Below are 23,490 nucleotides of genomic sequence, written 5' to 3'. Positions count from 1 at the left end.
ACATAAATAGAGAGCTTCCTTCAGGGATATTTATTGTACCGATCCGAGCAGGAGCCCCATCTGGGAGTAACCCGTCTATTTACTTTCGGACTAGTAATAATTTATTGCACGGCGTTAATTCTAAACCATGGGTCCGGCGGGGCGGCGCACCCGAAAAGCGGCCCGGGACCCCTCGCCCGAAGCTCCCCGCCGCCAGGCCCGCGCCGAGAGCCGCCCGACGGCCCCGGCGGGGACGGGACCCCAGCCCGACGCAGCCCCAAGCCCTCGGGCCAAGCCGGAGAAGAGATCCCGGCAGAGCCGCCCGCCCGCCCCAGGAGAGCCGCCGGGCCCCGCTCCGAGGCCGGCGAGTCCCTGCCACGGGCCCTGCCCTCCCCGCCAGGCTGAGGGAACCACCTCACGGCGCCGCGGCCCCCACTGCCCGGCCCCGCAGAAGGTTAACCATATTCCACGGCTCTTACGAAAATAAATAAATAAATAAATAAATAAATAAGGGAATAGCGATATCGCTGGAGCTGCTCTTACCTCCATCCACGGAGCGACAGCACCTCCTGCCGGGCCCCGCCGGCTCTGCCGAACGCCGCGCTCGGCCCGGGGCGGTGGCGCCCCATGGCCCCGCGGGCCGGGGCGGGGCCGGGCGCGCGCAGCCGCCCCGCGCCGCGGGCCGTGCCCGTGAGGGCAGCGGGCAAAGAGCGCCCCGGGCCTGCCCCGGCCCGGCCCATCCCCGCTGCCCCGAGCGCTCCGGCCGGGGCCCCTGTGGCGAGGGCGGCCCCACCCTCCCGCAGCCGGCCTCTGGGCCCCCGAGGGTCGCTTCCTTACCAACTGGCCTAGGGAAGGTACCGGGAGTGAGACACTGCCTGCACAGCCACACCAACCTTCCCCTGGTAGTCTAAGCCAGATACATCCAAAATATCATGACTTTTCTGCCCGTCACTTCCTATAGGAAAGGGCAGGATACACTGTTTAACTACACGGAAAGGAGTAAAGTGAAGAGCCCACAAAATAGCAAACAGCTGTGGCTAATCGAGCTGTCCAGTCTTCTTCAGGTGGGAGTCAATTGCATTGTAGCTGGCAGGATTCCTCAGCCAAACACAAAACAACTGGGGAGGCCCTTCTTTGAAACGGAGGCACCTTCCAGTTATTCCCCTTTCCTGCTGCACTTAACACAAAAATGTTCATACCTTTTCCCTTATCACATTACTCTGTTCTCTCTTACACAGAGCTTTTGTTTAGATTGCTAAAACAGGCATTTTTGCAGTCTCCTCCTGTTCTTTCTAAATCAGAGCTTCCACACATCAATATGGGAGGCTGACTCTACTGCAGGGGCTCTTTAACTCCCAGCTACTTCAGCAAGACTGCCCAGAGCAACCTAATGCAGACACATTGAAAAGGTGACATCTCTTAATGGTTCACCCTTTCAAACTCTTCACATGCACTTAAACGATAAGCCAGGTCACTTTCACCATGTATTATTATACTCTGTGCAGTGCTGAAAATCTTCTGAGTGAAGTGGAAGTGGACTGGTAATAAAAGATAGTCCCATTTGTCCTGTGAGTGAGGAGGGTAAGAAAGTTGCTGGAATACTGAGCACAGTGACTGTTTCACGTGTCCACTAATGAATGTGCTTCCATCTGCCATCCTGAAAGAGCAGAGAAGCCTTTCCTTTGCAATAAAAACCTTGTGAAGTGTTGCCTTGTGCATTTGTACTGACGCAGAACTCTGAAGAAGATGGCAATTATTACTGGTTTTAAAGAATAAGGTATTTTATTATGGAAGTTCATCTTCATAACAACATATGCAGAAAATGACTGACAGCCACTAAAAACACAAAAAGGTTCATGAAAACAAAAGGATGACTATTTACACTAACTTACTACCCCAAACAATGAAATACCTGAAGCAGTTGAGGCAGTAAATATTCCTTTCATGTCTTGAGAGATTATTGAACAATAACTTGACATTGTACTGACACATACCAACAGGGGTTCAAGATGTTTAGATAGCCCTGACCAAGCTGTACACTGCAGGAGGCCAGAAAATGTTGGCTATACACTTATGTGAACTATGTCTCTCTGTTGTTTTAACTCATAAAATTGATCTCTTACAGGGAACTTTAGGAAAAATGTTTCAGTATGAAAAAACCAAAACCCTCTACAAGACAATGCTTTGATATCTAAAGCAGTGATCTTATCCAGAACTATCTCAATTGCTTTCTCTGCTCCCCTCGCAGTTGCATCTAAACAGAAATCATAGATGAAACCAAGAGTATCACATACTGCTTTCAAATATTTTAAAATCCTAAAATCAAGTTTGTGAATTACTGCATGTATACAAGAGGTATTTGCCAATAAGCATATTTAGACAGTAAAAAAATACCTTAACGTTTATACCTAATTTACAAGTATTCCAACACAATAGAATTGAGCAATACACAAAGCTGTTGGCTCTGTGTAGGAAATGCTAGTTCCAGAGGCTGGAAAATGAACAGCAGTATGCAACTGAGCCCTTGTTGAAAGCTATTCATCAAAACCCAGAGAAGTTCTGGTTTGCACCTGTCCCCTATACTATCTATTTTTTTTCCTCTCTCTGCTTCTGCTTCTACTGCGTCTGCTCCTTTCTCTGTGTTCCACTTTACTGCACTTGTCCCCATGGCCTTCTCTACATTTTCCCCTCTCTCTGTGTACATCTGTGCTGGGGCTTCTGGTGTCCTTTTTCCTGTGCCGCTCTTCACCAGGGCTTTGACTTGGACTTCTTCTTATGTGCCTTTGCCTGCAACTGCTGTGATTTGAGCACGGGCTTCTCCTGCTCCCCTCATTCATGTTTTGGCTTCTACTATCCTTCTCCTTTCTTTCAGTGTCTCTCGTGTTCGTGCTATGGTATCTGCTTGTGGACTTTCTTTCCCCCTCACAGGAGTTCCATTTGCTGTTCTCTGCAGAACTATCTCGCTTTAAAAGCTTGTACTTCTCCCTGTCTTTGTCCTTGTTACCGTGACTACTGGAGAGATCTTCATAAAGTTTTTCCTTCCTCGTTTTTGCCTTTCCTTCTGAATCGCTGCTGCTGCTAGCCTCTGAAAACTTGTCTTTTTTTCTTTTCTTAGAATCCATCTTCTTTTGTGCTGCTTTATCTCTGCTGTCAGTCTCACTGTCACTGCTGCTTACTGAAGTCTCACTGGAGGATGAGGAAGAGGATCTCATCTTATGTTTCTTGTGTTTACTTTTGCTTTTTTTCTTTTGCTGCTTTTTCTTCTTTCTATCTTTCTTTTTCTTTTTCTTCTCTAGACGATCCAACTTCCTTTTGTTTTCAAAATAAAAGAGTGGCACAATCAGATATGTTAAGATATACTAGATTACAAAGTCATTGTCTTTGAAAGTTCACTACTTCTGATGACCTACACAGTAAATACATTCATTTTTATAAAAAAACATGGAATTCTTTTCCTTTTTCAGCAAAGTGTAATTTTAAAACTTCTAACCTGCATTACCCATAGTATGTAATCCACAACTGCTCCCTCAAAACAGGAATAATATGATTTTTTAATTCTTTAATTTCCAAAAACATAAGTAAGAGATGTCAGTTTGGGCCTTGTAACTAGGAATAAAAACATTCAGTAGTGCTTTCTTCCTCCTTGTCAGGCTGCTCTGGAGACTTCAGAAAATCATTGCTGCTTTTGTTTGTGCATTTTAAAAAAGTATTTTGAAAACGAAAAAATGCAATTAGTATTCACTTTCAATTAATGATGAAAACTGAGACTAAAACATACGTCTTTGAGTTCTTTAGGCAAATAACAGATATTTCCAGTAACCTCTTTTTTCACAACTAGAAACTTACATTTTCTATCTGTAAATATACAACATTCCATCATGCTCATGCATACTATTCGACTACTTTCATGTAGTTTTTATTTTGCTTTCTGTATTTATGCTCAGAAAACCAGTGAGTGAATAGTGAAACTGCTGCCAGTGTATTAAAAAAATCCCTTCAGACTAATAAAGCCTAAAGGACCCAAATATTTACTAAACTTCAACTTCTAAAATATAAAAGATTATAAAAATTTCAATGTGTTGGGCCAGCAGAAGTTCAAACAAAAAAACCATTTTAGATTACTCTATCTACATACACATTCCTTACTTAAAAGGAACATAAAACACGTTGACTGTTTTCAGAGAATTATTACATATGTGAATACCATATGTACCTACCTACTACCTGCTTAGCCATTCACCTTTCCCCCCCTCCCCTTCCACTCCCCATATATGTGACATCTTTTATCCTAAAAGCTTGTTTCATCTGCATGCCTCTATGGGATCTATCTGCCAGCAGTTAGTATTTTTCATTTTAAACATTTTGAGATTATTTCAGGATAACATTGCAAATGAAGAGAGAAAAAACGTATTAGTCACTTGGCACACAGCATCACTTGGATAAAAGCAAAGCATGGGAATCTCATTAAGTCAGACCCACAGGGAGCAGTAAGCTGCAAGCCCTGACACAAGCACAGGGTGCAGCTGGGCCAGCCTTGGCATTGGGGTACAGAGTCAGGTTCAGTTCAGCCACAGGGCAAAGATAAACTTTGTCAAGTTGTAAACCAGTGAACAAGAGCACAGAATTTTTTATCACAAGAGAAGATACTGTAAACAACAGAGTGCAGAATAGTATTTTAAAATAGCAGCACAGCATCTCTAGTGAGCCAATTAGTATTTCAGTATCCCAGTTAAACTGGAAATGAGCCCCAGTCAAAGGCATCAAAATTAGATTAAAATAAAACAAGTAGGTTAAAAATCATGTGACATAATGCCATTTGTGGTCAAGTGTATGTTAAACTAAGCTGATTTTCTTCTGCACTGATGGTGCTAAATGGCACCAAAAAGTTACAGTGGCAATCACGGATGTAGTCAGAACTAATGGTGATACATATCCCCTCCACTAAGTACCAGACCTACCTTAGAAGTTTCTGTTTTTGTTTGGTTGATAGTGATTTTAAAAATTCAACTTCTGGATCATCATCTCCTTCACTTGTAACAAACTCCTAGAAAAATGCAGTAAGACCTTAGCTTCTTATAGATAAAAACAATATATTCATTCAGATTTCTGTTTTAAAAGTGGTGCCCCTATATACCTTATTTTTGCATAGACACAAATATATTTGTATTACTAAGTCAGCCTCAGACACTGGTTAGAACAGAATACCCACTAGCAAGTGAAAAACCCCGACATTGTCTCTCAGAGCTGAGTAGGTGTTATAATGTGGGGGCTATACAACAGGAGTTATTACGAACACATGAAAAAATCACTGCTAGGGAAAGAAACATTTCTCAAATAGTTAATAAAAACGAGCTGATTTTGAAGCCCACGATTCCCCAGGATAAGTCACTCCATTGTTATCATGCTTGGATGAATAGGTAAGACACTAGTCCTGCTCAAACTCAGAGTAATTTAAGCAAATTACTTTTCTGTCTCGGTTTAGTCATTAGGAAAATGGGTAACACATCTACTTCACTGTTGTGTTATTAGTCTTTAAATGTGCACAAAGTCTTCTAGCAATGCAAAATACTGTAATCATATAATCTACATACAGTAACACAATCAGCAAAGCAAAACTGCTTTGAAGACCCTGAATTCCTCAAATTAAGTGCATCTGGTACACCACAGTTCTCCACAGCGATGTTTTTAATTTTAGCCATACTCAGAAGACGAAAGAAATAAAGATTAAAAAGCTCTTACAAAGAAACCCCAGCACGCCTAACATAAAGCAAACATACCGATATCAATATTATTCATTTAACAGTGTCCACAGGCTACATTTTTGGGGGTACATAGCTTTTTTAAAGGCAAAGGCACATCTATCTGTGGCAACACAATGAACTGCTGATTTACTGAAGATTTCAAGACCAGCTTGTGGTCATCCCCTCTTTACTAGTGGTTTGACTATCCTGCCATATGAACAAAGGTTACTTCAAGGAGTGTATATTAATCTTTCATTTTACACTTTTATTCAAGCACCTCAATTAGTAATATACTTTGAGCAGTCTAAGTAAAGGCAATTGAACCATTTTCACTCCCAGAAAAAAAAAAAAAACTGGAACAATAGTGAATCAAGTAAAAAAAAAAACCCTTCAGATATAGCATTCCTGACAGTAATTATTTGTGCATACTGCCTCAAACTTCATCCAAAGGGCAGCACTATATTACAAGTATGCAGCAAAAGCCCTAACCACCCCATTATGAAAAATTCAATTTCTAGTCACCCAGAAGAGGGATTTAATTTATTATATGTGGTTTAAAAAGAAGTAATTTGTGATTCACCATTCTGTACGAAACAAAGCTGGAAAACTAAGTTTTCTGACATTTTTCTACTGGTATAGCTCTTCAGCTTTCCTATGGATATGCATATTTGAAAACATTAAGTAACAATTCACAAGCAATCACATTTAGATTTACAGACATTTTCAGCTTACTGTTAAAAAGATATTACCTGTGATGGATCATTTGCGGTCAAGTTTCTCCCCAGTACATTTTGTTTCAGTGCAAACCCACTGTTCCTCATCTCCGCTATTAGCTCCGAGGGGTGCATTGATGGCCCTGTTCACAAAAATCACAGTTTGAATGTATCATTTATATCTCTCTACCTTTTTTGGACTCCACAGTAGGAATTCAGTTGAAGCTTTGTTAAGTAAAATCACAGCTAAATCAACTCAATAATCTTCTGCTGAGCAAATAATCAGATATGATTTTCTAAAACAGCAGTCTGAAGATTCAGAATGGAAAATAATTGCATTTTTCTTTAAGAACAAGGGGATTCTCTTATGTAACTTTGTCATGTTGAAAACAATATATTAGAAAAGTCTAGTAATATATTTTTATTATAGTCAAAAAGCAGAGGAGATCTAAATAAAGCATATTAAATAAGACTCAAGTACCTCCTCTCCTTTAAAACAATGAGATAATGCTCCTCTAATATGTCACTACTAACTCATTTTTCATAATGACACAAATCTTTTGAACTTCAGTGTAAAAAGTAACATTAGAAGAATACATATGGAATATAAAAACACATGAAAAGTATCCATGTCCTTACTTATTCTAGGGATTGCCAAATATATGTAGGTCTAGACTATTATCCCCTCAGAGATTTCTGGTTTTATTAGCTTAAAAAACATGCTATATTTTTCATTACGGTAGGTGTTGGCATTAGGCACATGATTTTTTCTTTGCAAGAATCTAACAAGGAGAAAAATATGTATTATGAATGTATTATAGATCATTCAGACTTGACTGCATAATTTACAAACCTTGTAACTCACTCTTATGCTTTAATTGAATCCCTGTGATCATCATAATGTTGTGTACTTGTCTGATTAGGTACTTTTCTTCACCCTAAATATTCACTCTCTTGTGAGGTCACTTTCAGTAAATTTCCTTCCCAGTTCCTTCACTAACCTTACTGTCAATGAACTGTGTAAGGTAAATCTAAATTAAAAGGAATGTAAAACAGGGCATGGAGCACACATTCACTATTACTTCAGTAAACTACTGTAAATGATAAGATTAATTAGCCTTATGAAATGTACTGATTCTGCTCTGTGGTTAAAGTCTTTCTTAGTTGTAAGACTGATAAAACTCAGATTTTTAACACAGACAAGTAAGGAAAAATAAAGTGAGATTTTTGCTATAGAAAATATATGGAAAGTAATATAGCACTTTCTCAAAAGAAGGAACCTTTTTCTTAGTTTTCCTGTATAATATATTACATTACAGAAACAAACAGGTCTACATGTAAAGCAGGAAGAAATAAAACAAAACTCTGGAAGTGGTTTAAGGAGCCCCTGCATTAATGACGTTCTTTTCACAAGTTCCTTATTTTTCCAGGCAAAAGAATTTTCAAATGAGATACCTTTTAGTCTTCCCTGGAGTTTACATTTTTCTTAAGTAGGAGGTTACTTCCCATTGCCTCCGTACTCTACACAAAGTGCTTTTTATTTTTATGTGTTATAGTGTAAGCTCACAATTAATGAAGGTGTATAGGCCCCAGTGTCTACATTTTGGCATATTTCAATTTTCACACCTTGGTGTGCTTGTCGAAATCTACTCTGGCTGGAACACCTACTGACAGAATTTGGCACCAGAAGAGGCCTTGATTTGAAAGTCCATATAAAACAGCCATACAATTCAGTCAAAAAACCTGTATGAGGAAGCCAAGTGGAGACAAAGCTGGAGACAAAGTGAGAGATTTCTCCACACCAAAAAACGAAAACACTTGACCAATTCAAGCCTAGAATACCTCTACTATTCAAAGGCACTTCCTCCCTATTATTCAAAGAGCCACTGCCTACAGAAGTAACTAAACTAACTTCTTAATTATTCCTCTTCAGTGCTTCAGCATTGTACACATTTTGGTGTGTATCCAGTACCTAATTGTTCTCATTAGTGTGATTATATAAATCGAGAAATGCAACTTGTCCAAATCTACACAGCAAACTTGCTAAAGAAGCAAGACAGAAGCCCTAACTTTGTGGGTCCCTACGAGGACTATGGTCAGAATTGAGACCAGAGGGACATGAAGGCACATTAGCCTTCAAAACCACAATTCAAAATTATTTTCCAGAAATAATGGCATTCTTTGTGCATAGCACAAAGAATTTTGGCAATGCAATTTTGGCATTCTTTGTGCATAGCATGGCAAGAGGCAAGCAAAATAATTTTTTATTTTTTAAGAAAAAGCATGTCATGAATGCTCAACACTGATTTTTGTGCATCTGTTTCCTTGTATATTAATGATGTAAGTGAGAAATTCATTGCTCCACCTACAGTATTTTAGCTGCTATCCATTATTACCATGATAAGGACAATTACCAAACTACTGTTATTCCTGTTTTGTGAACGTATACAAGCTGCATCAAATGCACCCACAAAAACTTGAGACTAAAGTTTTTTAATAAATAAATTATTCCTGTTTTGGTCCCCCTACAATTGTGAGGGAAACAGTCATTTAGGTTCAGCCAAGCTTGTGAGGAGATGCAAGGATCTCCAAGAAGCTTTATTAAGTATGCTATTTTTACTATAACTAAAGGTTTTATAAAACACTAGGAAATGAGATTCAGAAAATAAACCAACCCCATAAATGGAAGTAGGGTCAAAACACAATCCTATTTCACAACTCTTGTGTGTGGAGACCCCAGCCAGGCATGCCATGGGCAGCTGTCCAGAGTGGTTGATTATAGAAGACACTTCCTTGAAGTATGGCATCTTTACAGTTTAAAAACCATTAACATTTCTGAGAGGATGAAACAGATTAACCTGCTTACACTTTTTTTTTTTTTAACAATGATGCCACTGACCTCCTCAGAAGTTCTGCTGCCCAATGACAGCAAGACATCTGTAGAGACACAGTAGGGGGAAAACAATCTCTGATCTGGAAGTGCAAAGAGACTGTTTTCTACCTGGTTACAAGTCCAGGCTGATAAGTTCAATTAGGACATCATGTTTGACAATGACTGCACAGCTTAACTGCAAACCTCTATTACTGCCTACTTTCTGCAACGGAACAAGAATCAAGAAAATGTTAATTCTCATATAAACTCCTTTGCTTGGAATCAAAGGAATTAAATGCTTGGTGACTGTCTTTTCCCATCCATACCTCAACAGACTGCTTTTGATTTATATTTTAATGATGTTGATAAGCAGATGTGATTTTCTTTGAAATATCAGTGACAGGTTGAGGTCTCTCAGGATTCCTGGGCACAGCTATTTTATGTGACAGCACTGAGGTGTGTAACATGCTTCCTTTTGAGATGCTTTTTCACAGAGTTCTAAAAGATGCCTAAATCCGTGAGTAAACAATCACATTCTCATTTCCATTATAAAATGTAATAGGGGATTTCTCCTGGCTAATGTAAATGGGAGAGACAAAGCCTGTAAAAGAAACCCTAAAAACTGAACCTCACTTAACAGAGATTTGAAAACAGCAACTTCTCCAGAGTGTCCTTGGCTTCCCTATTAAGCAGTTAAAGCTTAAACCTTGATGCCAGCAGGTTGCCTGGTAACCCAAAGTGGTAAATCTTTTCAGCCTGCCTTTGGCTTATGACCACAGTTGTGTCTTCACCCTCCACGACCATCAGAGAAAGCAGTACTGGGTATACCTGGCAGCCCTATGCTCCTGCTGAGTCATTAACAGTAAAACAGATGGTAGGACTGAGCTGAGAGGCTCTCAGTTGGCTAAAATCTTTGGCTATGATGATAGCTTATTATTCTTGAACTGCACCCATCACTTGCAGACTCACTCATCAGGCACAAAAATCCTTTATGTGTTATGAAAATCAAACTCCTCATACAGGCATTCCTTACAGACTTCTGAGACAGCGTGAGAAGAAGCCACCTCTGTGACCTCATGCAGGTGAAAACACCCTGAGATATTACACCATGAGCTGGCAGAACTTTAGATACAGGCATCTGATAAAAATAGCTGATTGCTACAACTTCTGACAACTAGTCCCTCAGCATTCTTTCATCAGCAAACTAAAAATAAGTTCAAAGTTACAATGTTCCATCATCTGTTTCTTATTCTTCCTGAAACAAGTCAAATAAAGTACCTTGCTATTTTTGAATATGACTGTTAAGGTTATTTTCTGAAATTTGCATTTTGATAGGAAAAAAAAAGAAAAGGGAAAAAAAATCTTTAAAAACCTTCCCTGATGCTACTCAGCTAAAACTAAACCATTTACCTGCTTTAGAACTAATTCATAGTCTTGGAAAAACTTTTTGTCATATAGCATGACTAACTGCTTGTGAATGTGACATTTATTTTTATGCATTAAGACAACTGACAACTTCTTATATTTTCTGCAGTTACAAGTACTTAACATTATAGAAGGGCTTGCACAAAAAAGTCTCCATCCTTAAATAGTTATAGATTTTTAAAGGGTTTTTTTTTGGCTACTGCAATTCTCAAGAAATAAATGTTGTCATGCAAAGAGGTTACAGTTTCTTCCTGCTTCTTACTTTCCACAGAAATTCTTGCTGTACTAATTCTAATTCTCTCTGTTATCTTCTGTTCAAGATACTATTTAAGGATACAATTTAGATAGCTCAGCTGACTCAAAGAGTTGGGGCACAAAATCTAGAAATTCAAAACATACAATGAAGTGTGAAGATCTGAGTCTTCACAAAGCACGACCCGAGTACAACCTTAACTTGACAGCTTTTGGGGCATCTCTATAATACTTGTAAAATTACATAAACAAAAGAGATGTAACTATTTCAATATATATCAATTACACTGGATTGCAGAAGAATATCATATTAAGATTTCCATAACATATTGTAAATTTGCTTTTTTAGAACAAGGAGCACTCCCAATTTCTCATCACAAAACTGACATGAATTAACAGAATCAGTTCTGCTTCTATTAAGCCATCAGGAAGGGAATACAGTTCTGGATTTCAATTACTTAAGTGCCTGCCTTACAGCAAGCTCTTCCTGCCCCACACCTGTCCCAGAAACCAGAGAAACCTATAGCTGCAATAAATTTCTGTTCTGTCTGTACTTCTCTTGATGCTACAAATGCAGAGGGCATGCAAGACTCTTGTTTCCAGAATGTTTTTTTTCCCTAGGAAGCACGGGCACCCTTAGGAGAGCAATGCCAGCTGTAACACACCATCTAGCAGGCCTCCATTACAACCCACAAAGCACATTTTTTCTAATTATTCAATATGAGGGAGCAGTATGCTAAAACACTTTGTCATGACTCTTGTGATTAAATGCCACATTTTCTGCAATAGCTTCAGTGGCAGTGAGGACAGACCATCAAGTTACATTTGCCAGTATCACAAAAAATAGCAGTTTTACTTCCACCTACCCATGATGCAGAGTCTTGACAATATTTGCCCAATTTACTGATAAAAGCTTTCACTACTGTCACCAGTGCAGATAAGCAAACTGAATTATTCTTTACAATCAATCAAGTTTTAAATGGATTTTTATAGTGGAATATAAATGGAAAGCAAAGACATAAGAAACAATAACACTGTAATCTTTGGCAGGGGAGATGACAGTAAGCAGTTGTACTTACATTGTGGCTGCAGTTACAGAACTATATGATATTTAACATTGTATGTATGTTTTGTTTTGTATTCTATGTATTGTTACAAAATTAAATAGAGTACACTATTAAATAGAGTACACTATTAAAAGTAACTGGAAAATGGTAGAAAATACTGGAAAAAGTAGGTTCTTCATTTAAATTGCAACTATTTACCTTTATTTTAACTACTGCTGATTTTGCATATCATCAAAACAGTATTTAGAATATGGCTTTTAGAACAAGCTTTTCTCTTTTTCTGAAAATGAGTTCTGGCATGGGATATCTTTTAGTTTACAAATGTGATCATTTTAATCTAAAAACATCACCATCATCACACCATCACACTTCTGACTTGTAAGAGAGGTAATTCACATGAAAACATAAACATAGCACACTTGTGTATCTGCTGTCAATTTGCCAGTATATGCCATGGTCAGCAAACTCCATGCTACCATGCTTAAAACTTAATTTATGAATCAAGGACAAGATACTCTCAAGGCTTCCCTTTTATTGCTACACATTTTTTGTTAGCAAAGTAGGCCTAAAGCATGCTGTCACCATCCTTTCTCCTAGGCAGCCTGGACCATGTGAGGCGATAACTCCTCTAAACTGCAATTTATTTATGGTTTTCTACACATCAGTGGTACTAAAGCCATGCTTTGCTGTGGAAAAGTAGATAAATAAATACCTGCAGAGTACAAAAACACCTCTTTTGAATTAACTAGGTTTTGGAAAATATTCTGATGGTGGGTTTCAGTCTAGCACACAACCACATGAAGGATAAATATTCTCTGAATGCAGAATGCTACCTTTTTTGGGTAGTAGCAAAGACATAACCTATGATACAATGCTTTTTAGGTCTTGCTTTAAAAGAGAAATTAACTTTAAAATTAGAATAGACAGTTGTGTCAATACATCCATATACTTTCTTGTTCTGTCCATCGAGTTTTCTATGGCTTTTGTTAATATGGAAATTGAGCAAAAATGGAAAAAAATTACAGATTGAGCTTAATCACACTCCATAGTCTCTGAACTTTTACTGAGGTTGCGATAGAGATGAGAGTAGGCACTTATTTTATCTACAGGACAAAGAACTATAATCAAAACTATGTGATCATGACACACAGTAAGTTCATGCTGCCTCCACTAATTCAGAATCAATCATCTTTTACTGATAATTTTTTCATCTATTTCAGAGATGAGTGCATTCAGACCATATTTACACTTCAAAGCAACTGCTGCAGTTGGCATTGAGAGAAATCAATGACTAAAACCTCTGGCTTTTAATTAGCTCTTCTTCAGAGGGCCTGCAGTTTAACTGTATTTAACACTTTAGCACAGATTTTCGGTGTAATTTGCCATGCTTTTGTGATATGGTATTTCAGAGAAACCTGAGTTTCCTTTTTACTTTTTTGGAGTAGTAAAAGCCATTTAATATTATCAAACTGCTATTGGAATCCATATTTATCACTTAAATGCTAAGCACAAGATTTCTAATAGAATCTGTATTTTATGCATTCACAACAAATACCAAGGCTTTTGAAACATAAATGGAGGATTATTCTAAAATGTGACAGTTCTTAAACTATGTGAAGATTTAGTTAAGGTTCCTACTGTTCACAATCAAAGGTCTCAGCTGCAGATCATAAAGGAAGGTTTCACACACTGTACGTTTCTACAGATGACCATTTATACAAATATTCACAGTTAATATATTCAAATACCTTTTCTTGGTTATGACAAATTCAAAAGGACATTTAAAAAAAATTCCTGCATTCCCAATACAATGCAGACTTTTCTCTGTTGGGAAAAAAGGTACCGTATTTGTCACCAGGAAACTGCAGTGAGATGCAGACATAATGCAACATAAACATAGATTTCATTTTTTGCTGTCTCCACCTGACTGGTAATTTCAATGATTACTCTGGAAAGGTATTTCACCTAAAGGCTTAAGATCAGTGGAGCACACTAAGTCACAGACAGATGGAAACAATGCCCACACTTAGTTTAGGGGCACTCAGGAGATGAAAAGAGAGGGTGCAAACCCCAGAACTGGGTAGTGAGTCTTTAGAAGGCTGCACCTGCACAGCTATACCTGGAGTGGCTTTCTCTTGTTAGACCTTAAGACACTAGATACACATACACAGAGCTCCATCAGAATTTTACCTTAATTTGCCTGAATTTTCTGGAAGGTAAGCACTTTACAGTACTTTTTCCTTAGTAATTCCACAGCATGGCTCACATATAGAGCCAGTCAGCTGTAAAAAATGCAAAGTAGTCACAGCAGAGGAGGATGCCCAGCACTCTCCAGGCTTAGCTTTCATAGGCCAAGAGTGCAAGAACATCTTTTAGCCTTACCATCCCACTTCTAACTATGCTGTTCATAAAATTGGAGACACTAGCCTCACTTCCTAAGATAGTATACCTTTCTTCATAAAAAAGGAACAGATACTGGGTTCCTTGTTCTAAAAACCATATAATAAAAGTTGTAAGCATTCAAGCTTTCATAGCTTTTCAGTAATCCCTACCCCATCTGCCCAAACCATCACTGAACAGGATAGATTGTTTGCAGGAAAGAAGGGAAATGAAAAAAAAAAATTCAGTTTGTCTTAACTTCACCTGACCAAGAAAGTCACAGGCAATTTTGAAGTGAAATAACAGTATTACTTCAAAACACTTTGCACAGGACACCTAATGATCTCTGTTCCAATCAAGTTAATGGCTTTTCAGGATTCACAAAAAAAACCTCACAAACCCCAACAGATGCTCCTGGTTAATGATGAGAAAGGATTGTAAAAACAGGCAAGAGAGATGCTAGTGAGCTGGTTTTTTTGCTGGTATACATTCTGTATTTTCTATATGCATATATACACAGTGGCACGTAAAGTCAGAAGCACAACTGGTATTTTCATCTGGAATGAACTTTGAAAGTTAGGATTTTATCAGTAAAACACTCTGTAAATCAGTTTAGCCTAAAGAAGCATTTTGATTGCCTAATTTACCTTTGTAAAGGAGAAGCAAATCTTCTAAGTTGGTCTCTGTAAGCCTCACAGCTGGAACATTGGAACACTACTTTGCAGTTTTCAGTGATCAAAGTTACTTTATATCTAAAACTAAGAATTTCATAATAGAAATAATGCAACACCAGGGGGTGCAGTTATCATGCAATAATTACACTCCTGGGAGATTACAGACAAGGCTGTACCCCAGGGGTGTGATTATCCCATGATAACCACATCCACTGAAATTGCCTTATTGAAAAAATAATCTCCAGTCACTGGTGAGATATTATTCAATAGGTGCTTTTTAATGGTAAGATTATTTTTTTTTTGTATGAATTACGAGCTAGATTAGTAAAATGGTCCCAGAAGCAAAAAAAACAAGCCACCATGCCCAAGGTAAGGAACTGATTGTACCTATTTTTGTTTGCTGAAGCAATGCAATGTATGTCAGATCTTGAAAGACAGCAGAAGACAGTTCTGTGCCACAGACACCCTCTGCTCTGCTGCGGTCTCACTGGAGGAAAATGAAGGCTGTGACTGGTCTTTGCACACAAAATATTCAACACCAAATCCGACACAGCAATTGCCAACCAGTTTTGTGTGTCAAGAGGAACATTACAATGTAGTCTTCACATCACATTAGAAGACAGCTATTCTTCTGCTGAAATTACAGAATCACAGCTTATAGGATTTATGGGAAAGAAAAAGGCTATATTGGACATGATGGGGGGGGGGGGGGAAATCTCAGTTAATAATTCTTCTTTTTCCCTATGGAGAAACAGAGCAGGAACTTTAGCTAAGTCAACTAAATCAGACATGAGTTTCACTTTCATTTATTTGCAGTCAAATGTTTCCTTTGATGCTGAAAAAAATGAGTCCAAACAAGACATTTGTTTAACTCTTTCCGAAGCAGGAATAAATTAGAACAAAACAAAAACTGAACTTGTATCAAGGCCTGCTACATATCTGTGACAGGGCAGCAAGACCATTTGTTAAAACCTACTTCTGCAGAAATTAGTGATGCCAGTGTCCTTAGCACACCAGATTCAGAACCATGAAGCCCAATGCTCCCACAGCCTGACTGGGCAGAGATTCATCACCAGCCAGGATGCTCAGCAGCACATGGACCAGAGCCTTCCAGCACTGTGCTGATGCATGGTGTGCCCTAGCAAGGGAGAGTATTTGCAAAGTTGGAAGAATTCTAACCTAAATTTAGCTAGGGTAACTACCACGCACTGCCAAAAAAAAATTATTCCACTCAATTTGCATGAAAAGGATGTAAGATTGACTTCTATTAGGATGAAATGATTATAAATCAGAAGAAATAAAGCACTACCAAGTAAGTTAACTTCAAAGCAATAGAGCTCTTTACTAAGAAAGAGTATTAAAAAAATCCAAAGATTTGCTCTTAAAAAAAATGTTTAGTTATTTAGAACTTAAATTTGGTCCTTCTAATACAATTAATTTCATAAACTAATTGGAATTCTTGTACATTGACTACTGTACTAAAATCTTCCTCGTTATATCTGTATTTCTTAGCTGTACCCCCTTTCATTGATGAGGCGATATTTATATTTCAATTTCCTGAAACACCAGCTAGAAAGAAGTTCACCACTACCTTCTAAATGTGCCAATACTTCCTAACCTTTGAAAGTACTATATGCTCTAATAATTTAGCCAAACGTTTTTCAACTTTTTGAGAGTTCATTGCAAATGTATTTTTACACATTAAGTTATTAAAAAGTCCAGTCAAATAAGTTTAGCACACATCCCAGACCTGCTGTATACTACCAGTAATCCCTACCTATCCTTGAAATCCCTATTCACTGCTCTGTTCAGAGACGTGTTTTAACCTCTACATTTTAGAAGTGAACAAACAGCTTCAGAAAAATTGAACGAACTCTACCTTACCTTAGAAGCCAAGTAGTTTTGCACTTTTTTTTTTCCTGTTGCTGACAACCACAAGAAATGAAAACTGTGGACTATTTCCATGGTTTTTACCAGCTTTCTAAGCATGAAGAGACATGTGGAGGAGGGGGTGCTTGGGAAGCAATTAATGTGCAACTCAACTTGTTTCAAGTGCAAAGGACTTTTTTAAATCATCAGTTCACAAAACACAGAACAGTTTCATAAAAGGATGATCTCATTAAAAGTCTCTGTCCCTTCCAAAGTAGTTTTTTCTGGAGTTCTAGCCATTGCCTGGACATTTTTGCAGTACTACAAAGCAATAAAAATTAATCAAGAATTTAGTCTAGAAAGCAGCTTAGGAGTGCATGCAATTACTGATAAAGAGAAGCAGGAAGAAAGAGAGCTTGAGGAGGTGTATTGCACAGAGCAACAGAAGAAGGTTTTTGGAGGTGGAAAGAGATGCAGCAGAGCCAGCTGTGGATCTGCAGCACTGTAACAACTGGGCTGAACTCTCAGCAATGCAAAGAAATTGCTCCCATCCCAGCCAACACAGGACTACTATCAGGGTTTCAACAACAAAAAACCTCATACTTTTTAAAAAAATATGTGGCGTACACTTTAGCATACCATGTGGATGAATTATGAGTCTTAACAGAAGCAGTGAATTCAAGAATTTGTGTTGTCACTTAACTGCAGTGCTTCATTTACACATATTTCCAGAAGTCATCTAAGGAGTGTAACTTAACTTATTATTAAATCAGATGAAATTTTAGAAAAGTTGATGAAAGGTTTGTATTCCTGAGGCTAGAAAAAGCAGACAACCTTTTATTTGATATTGTAATTAATATTACTACTTTCTCTAAGCCTTGTATTTGCTATTAAATCAAGAACTTTAAGCTTTACCTACAGTGTTCTTACATAGTTTCCCTGAAAGAAAGAGAAAGTAGCAGTATCATTACAGCTGACTATTCAAATTCAAGAACAGCTTCTTACAAATTATATATACAAATCCTGATCTGTCGCCCACCCCTACTCCCTAAAAATCCTTCCTCAGCCTACAAGAGTCTAAGCTCAGCATAGCAAACTGTCTTCTAAGTTCCAGAGTTGAAAATGAGAGGGCACTGGCACAGTCTGAGAACATCTAAGTACTTTTATACCATTTTCCTTCCTGCAAAATTCATTATATATGCTACATGCTTTCTTTAGGCTTAGAACGATGGTTTGAAAAGCCATCTGGGGGACATCTCTTCAAGTGGGATACACCCACAGCAGTCAAACGTTGCCTACACCTATACAGATAGTTCAGTAAGGTTTGAAACAAGCAGTTATTCTTCTACTGACACTGCAGTGTCTGTATTACACTGGAACGAATAATAAGGAATGCATATCAGGTTTGTGCAAGCACAAACAAGTAATTTCTGCTTTTTCAACCAAACACCCCTAAAACTGACCCACATCATTTGAACTGAGGTATGGATACTGAGTTCTGTAGCACAAAAGCATCTCTGACATGCAAGAGCTGCACAATATAATTCTACCACCAACAAATGCTCTAAGCACAGTTTTTTTCTAAGATAAGACTCATGCAAGAAAGTGATTTAACTTTATAACCAACTGAACAGAAAGGCTGAGCAAGTCAACTACAGGATGAGTAATACAATGGCATAATCATCAGACAATGCCTCAAAAGACAGGAGAATAAGGGCCACCATTTCCTTTAACTCAACTCTTCTAGGCCTCATCCCAAAGAAACTATGTATCTATGTGACCCAAATCTGGAAAACAAGCTTGTTGGTAGCCTAAATACTAAACAAAACTAAGAGCTGCTTCATAAAACAGATAATCTGAATGAAGACAGAAGCAGAAACCACGGAGAGTGTGCAAATCAATGTAATGGTATCCCTGCAAAACCCAATACACAACAGGTGACTTTAGAGCACAGCACAGCAAGGCTGAAAACTCATCCATGCTACCTGATGTTTTTTTTAACATGCCCCAGTTTTAAGAAAATTCAAAGCATTACAACTTCAGTTAACTCACAGAAAAAAATGTACTGTAGGTAAAAAAAAATATTCAATTTGAATGTTTATACCCACTTCTTCAAGCATAATCTAGCACTAACTGCTGTGTGACTTCAAGTAACAGGAGAGTTAATAGAAGAAAGAAAATTGTAGCTCGAGAAGCAAAAGGAAGTCAGATGAAGGGAAACCAGACATTTGGAAATCTAGGTTTCAATTGCTTATCCACTTATACAATTGCATTTTAAAAAAAAGCCCACAAACGTCTCCTTTTTACCAAGAGATTAACAAAGATATAATGATATATTCCATCTTATCTAAGCAGTTTGCTTAAATCTGAACTGACACAGTCTGTGTCAATCCATTCATTTTTTTGGTGACATAAATTTTGTCATTCTGATCTAAAGTCTCATTGTAGCTTCTCAGTTTTAGGCATGGATAGGATCAAAGCAATACAGAATCTTTTTAAAATGTGTTATTAATTAGAAGATTAGGTCCCTGCAATATGAAATAACTAACTCAAACTTGTGGAGCCTACATTTGGAATTCACTGTTTTCCAGATTTCATCAACTCTCTGAAATATGATAAACTTAAGCCTTCTAAAATTAAACATGATAAGCTCCCTCCATATATGTCTAACCAGAACTTTAAAAGCCATTCACTGCCTACCTGAACCATCACTGGAGACTGAACTTGCATTGATTCCAGAGAGGCCAAACAAGGGACATTCTCGATCAGTGTTTATATGACCCCACTTGTGGCATTTAATGCATCTCACATTCCGCACCTAAAGGCAACAAAGCCAATTGACATCATTTAGTCACCAATGTAGCTGAATGTTTACAGAAATCTCTGTGTCATTAGGCATAAGAGAAGCCTTCAAACCCACTGAAAAAGAGGTGATAAAATTAAGAGAGTCCATGTGAAAGTTCTGCAGTCATACAACATTTGAAATACACCCCAGCACCCACAGAACGAAATGTGTGTAACTTGCCTGGATACCAAAGGGCTGATCTCTGATATTCATATCATCCTTAGCATATCTGTACACAAACACAAGAGAGAACAAATACTCCATTCACCACTATTTTTTAAAAGACATCATATACAAAACTACCTTTTGTTGATAAGTGTGCACCCATTTCAGAGGTATAATTCCTGTAAACGTTGTTTTTAATGCGTTTTCAAATATGGATGTAAAAACCAAATGAAAATAAAGCTACGCTGGAAATAGTTCCAGGTTAACAGGTTTTCCTAATGAAGTGTTAGGACATGACAAGATCACACAAGTGACCTGCTCAAAAATAGAACAGGGGAAAAAAGGGACAAAAAGAAAAGTATATGAAAAAATCCAGATATCTTACTTTTCTCGAGGAGCAACTTTTTGCCATTCAAATTTGTATTCTGTCTCTCCTTCTTGCTACAAAACAGAGAACATGGTAAGTTTGAAGTTTTTCAGAAATTAAGCAAGCAAGAAGAACACGTAAAGAAATAATGTAATGAAATACCTCTTTTGTTTCCTCTTTGAATTTTCAGGAAGCATGCAAAGAAAATAAATGATGCATTAATTATATATGTAAAATCCAGATGGTGTTCCCCCCCAAGCTAAAGAAAAAACATTTTATGGTTTATACTAATCAATAGTGCAAATACTCAGGAAGTAGCTTTATATAAATAGAGTGCACTTACAAATAACTAGCCTCTAGTATATAGCTTTAAATCCTGTAAATCCAGAATCACCTTCTAAAACTATGCTGGCTTGTTACACAAATAAAAACTTCACTTTTTGCAAGAGTAGCAACAATACTTATTTTTAAGATATTAAAAAGAAAATTTAGCAATAATTGCTACTTTGAAATTCCATTTCCTCTAAGCTTAAGAGATTACTATTAGAGCCTCTAAAGTAAAATAATTGCAAAACCTGGTCTACAAGAACGAGTCTATCCAAGCATTTCCAAGTGATTTCATGCAAATGGGAAAGATGCATTTTAAAGGGAACAAACACATTTTCTCTTAGAGGAAATAGATTTTCTTAGTTTTTCACTTACGTTCAGATCTTGTTAAAATTAAGGGATTGATATGAGTGTCCACCAGGTATTTAGAAACTTCCATTTATGACACTACTAAGCAGTCATAGATTCACCAGACACAGGTCAGGCAGCACTTTTGACTACTGAATTTCAGCATTTATTATTTTTATAACTTCTGATAATTAATTTCTTGCTCTGGTATTTCCTATGTTTGACAAGCATCAAGCTGAATTATGGGCATAACTTTTAAACAAAAGCAACCTGCTATTTCTGTAAAGGAGAGCAGGCCAAAATACAGGTTTGTGTTGTCTGAGTCATTGCCCTGGTAAGGTCCAGTCCTCCTCATCCGATGGCTTTATAATTGGCTAAAGAAGCATCCTTGGTTGAAGACAGAATTTATGGTGTTGTCTGGAAAGATATTTATCTGGTCTTCTCTTCACATTGAACTGTTGCTTAAAAATCTCCCAACCATTCTTTTTGAAAGAAATTAAAGCTTTGTGAGATCAAAATTATTACACACTCTACACTCTATATATAGATATATATATATATACATACACACACGTATACATATCTATCTATCTATATATGTGTCTGCAAAATCTCACAGAAAGAATTAAAAAAATCACACATCCTATCATTATCTCACCATGAACATGTTATTTTAAAATAAAATACATTCTGTTTGTTTCTTCAGAAGTTTTTAATTTTGCAGTACTATCTGCCCACAATCAGGAAATTGCAATACCTTTCTTTGCTCCAGGTGGGGCCTCATACATGAAATTAAGACCATTCTTCACACGCTCATCACCCATAAGCAACCTAAATAAAAAGGGCAGTTGGAGTGTTACACACAAAACAGTCACATTGGTAACATCACAAAAAAAAAAAAACCAGTATGAAAGTGTTGGGATAACTAGCATTTTTTCATTTGTTAACGTGAGTAACAAAATCTGAATATCAAAAAACCTGAGAGACGAGTCAATGACTTTGCATGGTCCACTGTGTACAAAAATCACACATTTCAATCTCAGCTGAAAAGTAGTATGAAAAGTAGAGTTATGAAAAACAGATTTCTGTGTGATACAAATGTATTATTCGAGGTTACTGACTGTTCTGCAAAACGTAACATATTTGTAATTAATCAGAAGACAGGCACAAACCACTAAAGAAGTTCTTGCGACTTCTGCTTAATCAGATATCACTTAATGAATCACTGCCCTCTCCTACTACTACGGTCAATGGAGACAGTACTTCAAGTTGGTCACAGCAATACCACCTGCACTACCATGAAAACAAGACAGGAGGAAGAAGGGAGCAATCTACCAATTCTCACCTATTATCGTAGGATTCCTGTTCTTTCAGATACTGTTGCATTAATTCTTCTTGTTTCTTCTTATCATATGAGATTTTCTGTTCTGCCATCCATACCTAATTAAAATAATTAAGCTTCCACTTAAATACAAATACTATTACAAAATATATTAGTGCATAAATAACCCAATTGAAAATGCTTAACAAGGGATGATCACCATTCTAATTGCATAAAATACATTCTTTTCATCCAGTATTTTAATAAATGAACTTCCCACAGCACTAATTTTGAGAAACTTCAAGTTCCAACAACACTTACACGTGGAAAGGACAGGAGAAAATTTGGAAGCTCAAAGGGAAAAGTAGGCTCAGAAGACACCGTGTGGGTGCCACTGTCTTCCCTGCAGCGACCCTTGCTTGGCGAAGTCTCGGCAGACCGCAAGCCCCAGGGCCCCTCGGGGGCTCCTGGCATGGGCCACGGTCTGGAGAGGGCAGCTGCACCCAGCTCAGGCAGGTATGAAATACTGGGAAAACATGGGCACATCGGGACAGGTGGGCTTTTCCTGGACGGGCTACAGCGCCTATTTGTTCTAAGAATCAGGTGTTGAAAAGCCCAAGCCAGAAAAATGCGACAGTCATACACACCTGGGAACAAGAAAACCCGAAGCTTCAAGTATTTCTTAACTATTTCGCTGCCTCCTCCTTCCTCTGTGCCCCACCCCCGGTGCCACCCCAGGGAGGTGAGGAGCCCTGCTCGGTGCTCAGTGCCACCCCAGGGAGGTGAGGAGCCCTGCTCGGTGCCACCCCAGGGAGGTGAGGAGCCCTGCTCGGTGCCACCCCAGGCAGGTGAGGAGCCCTGCTCGGTGCTCGGTACCACGCCAGGGAGGTGAGGAGCACTGCTCAGGCCGCTGCAGTACCGGCAACCCGTCTCCGCCGTGGCACCCCCGGCCCCCCTCACCTTCTTGATGTTGGACTTGGAGGCGGGGTGAAAATCCTTCTTGCACATGAAGTTGGCGAACGACTTCCCCATGGCGGCGCCGGCGGATAGGGAGCCGCCGGCCCCCACACGAACAGGCACAAGAACAGGCACAGGGACAGCGGCGCTCCGGGCCGGCCTCGGCCGGGCCTTCCGGGTCGGCGGGCG

The 23,490-nt window shown here is 38.5% G+C and overlaps 1 protein-coding gene across 1 annotated transcript; it reads right to left on the bottom strand.

Moving 5' to 3' along the window:
- Nucleotides 1–1,742: 1,742 nt before the first annotated feature.
- CIRSR (corepressor of RBPJ and splicing regulator) lies at nt 1,743–23,479 on the bottom strand. The gene is made up of 10 exons (XM_054636402.2): nt 23,305–23,479; nt 22,369–22,463; nt 21,781–21,854; nt 20,511–20,524; nt 20,367–20,422; nt 19,997–20,045; nt 19,672–19,789; nt 6,470–6,576; nt 4,938–5,023; nt 1,743–3,288 (listed from the first exon to the last, which is right to left on the bottom strand). The coding sequence occupies exons 1-10, from the start codon at nt 23,374–23,376 to the stop codon at nt 2,562–2,564; spliced, it is 1,398 nt and encodes a 465-aa protein (XP_054492377.2). The 5' UTR covers nt 23,377–23,479; the 3' UTR covers nt 1,743–2,561.
- Nucleotides 23,480–23,490: the final 11 nt, after the last annotated feature.

The sequence above is a fragment of the Agelaius phoeniceus genome, chromosome 7, assembly GCF_051311805.1.
Source record: "Agelaius phoeniceus isolate bAgePho1 chromosome 7, bAgePho1.hap1, whole genome shotgun sequence".
Classification (NCBI taxonomy): Eukaryota; Metazoa; Chordata; class Aves; order Passeriformes; family Icteridae; genus Agelaius; species Agelaius phoeniceus.
This window is presented reverse-complemented; position numbering and strand designations above follow the sequence as displayed.

Excerpts from the sequence above, each read along its gene's own strand:
- CIRSR (XM_054636402.2), bottom strand. The coding sequence starts at position 23,376 with ATGGGGAAGTCGTTCGCCAACTTCATGTGCAAGAAGGATTTTCACCCC. Across the intron at positions 21,855-22,368 it reads CAGGAATCCTACGATAATAG|GTTGCTTATGGGTGATGAGC; the intron begins GTGAGAATTGGT and ends CTTTTTATTTAG. Across the intron at positions 19,790-19,996 it reads ATCAGCCCTTTGGTATCCAG|GTGCGGAATGTGAGATGCAT; the intron begins GCAAGTTACACA and ends TGTTGCCTTTAG.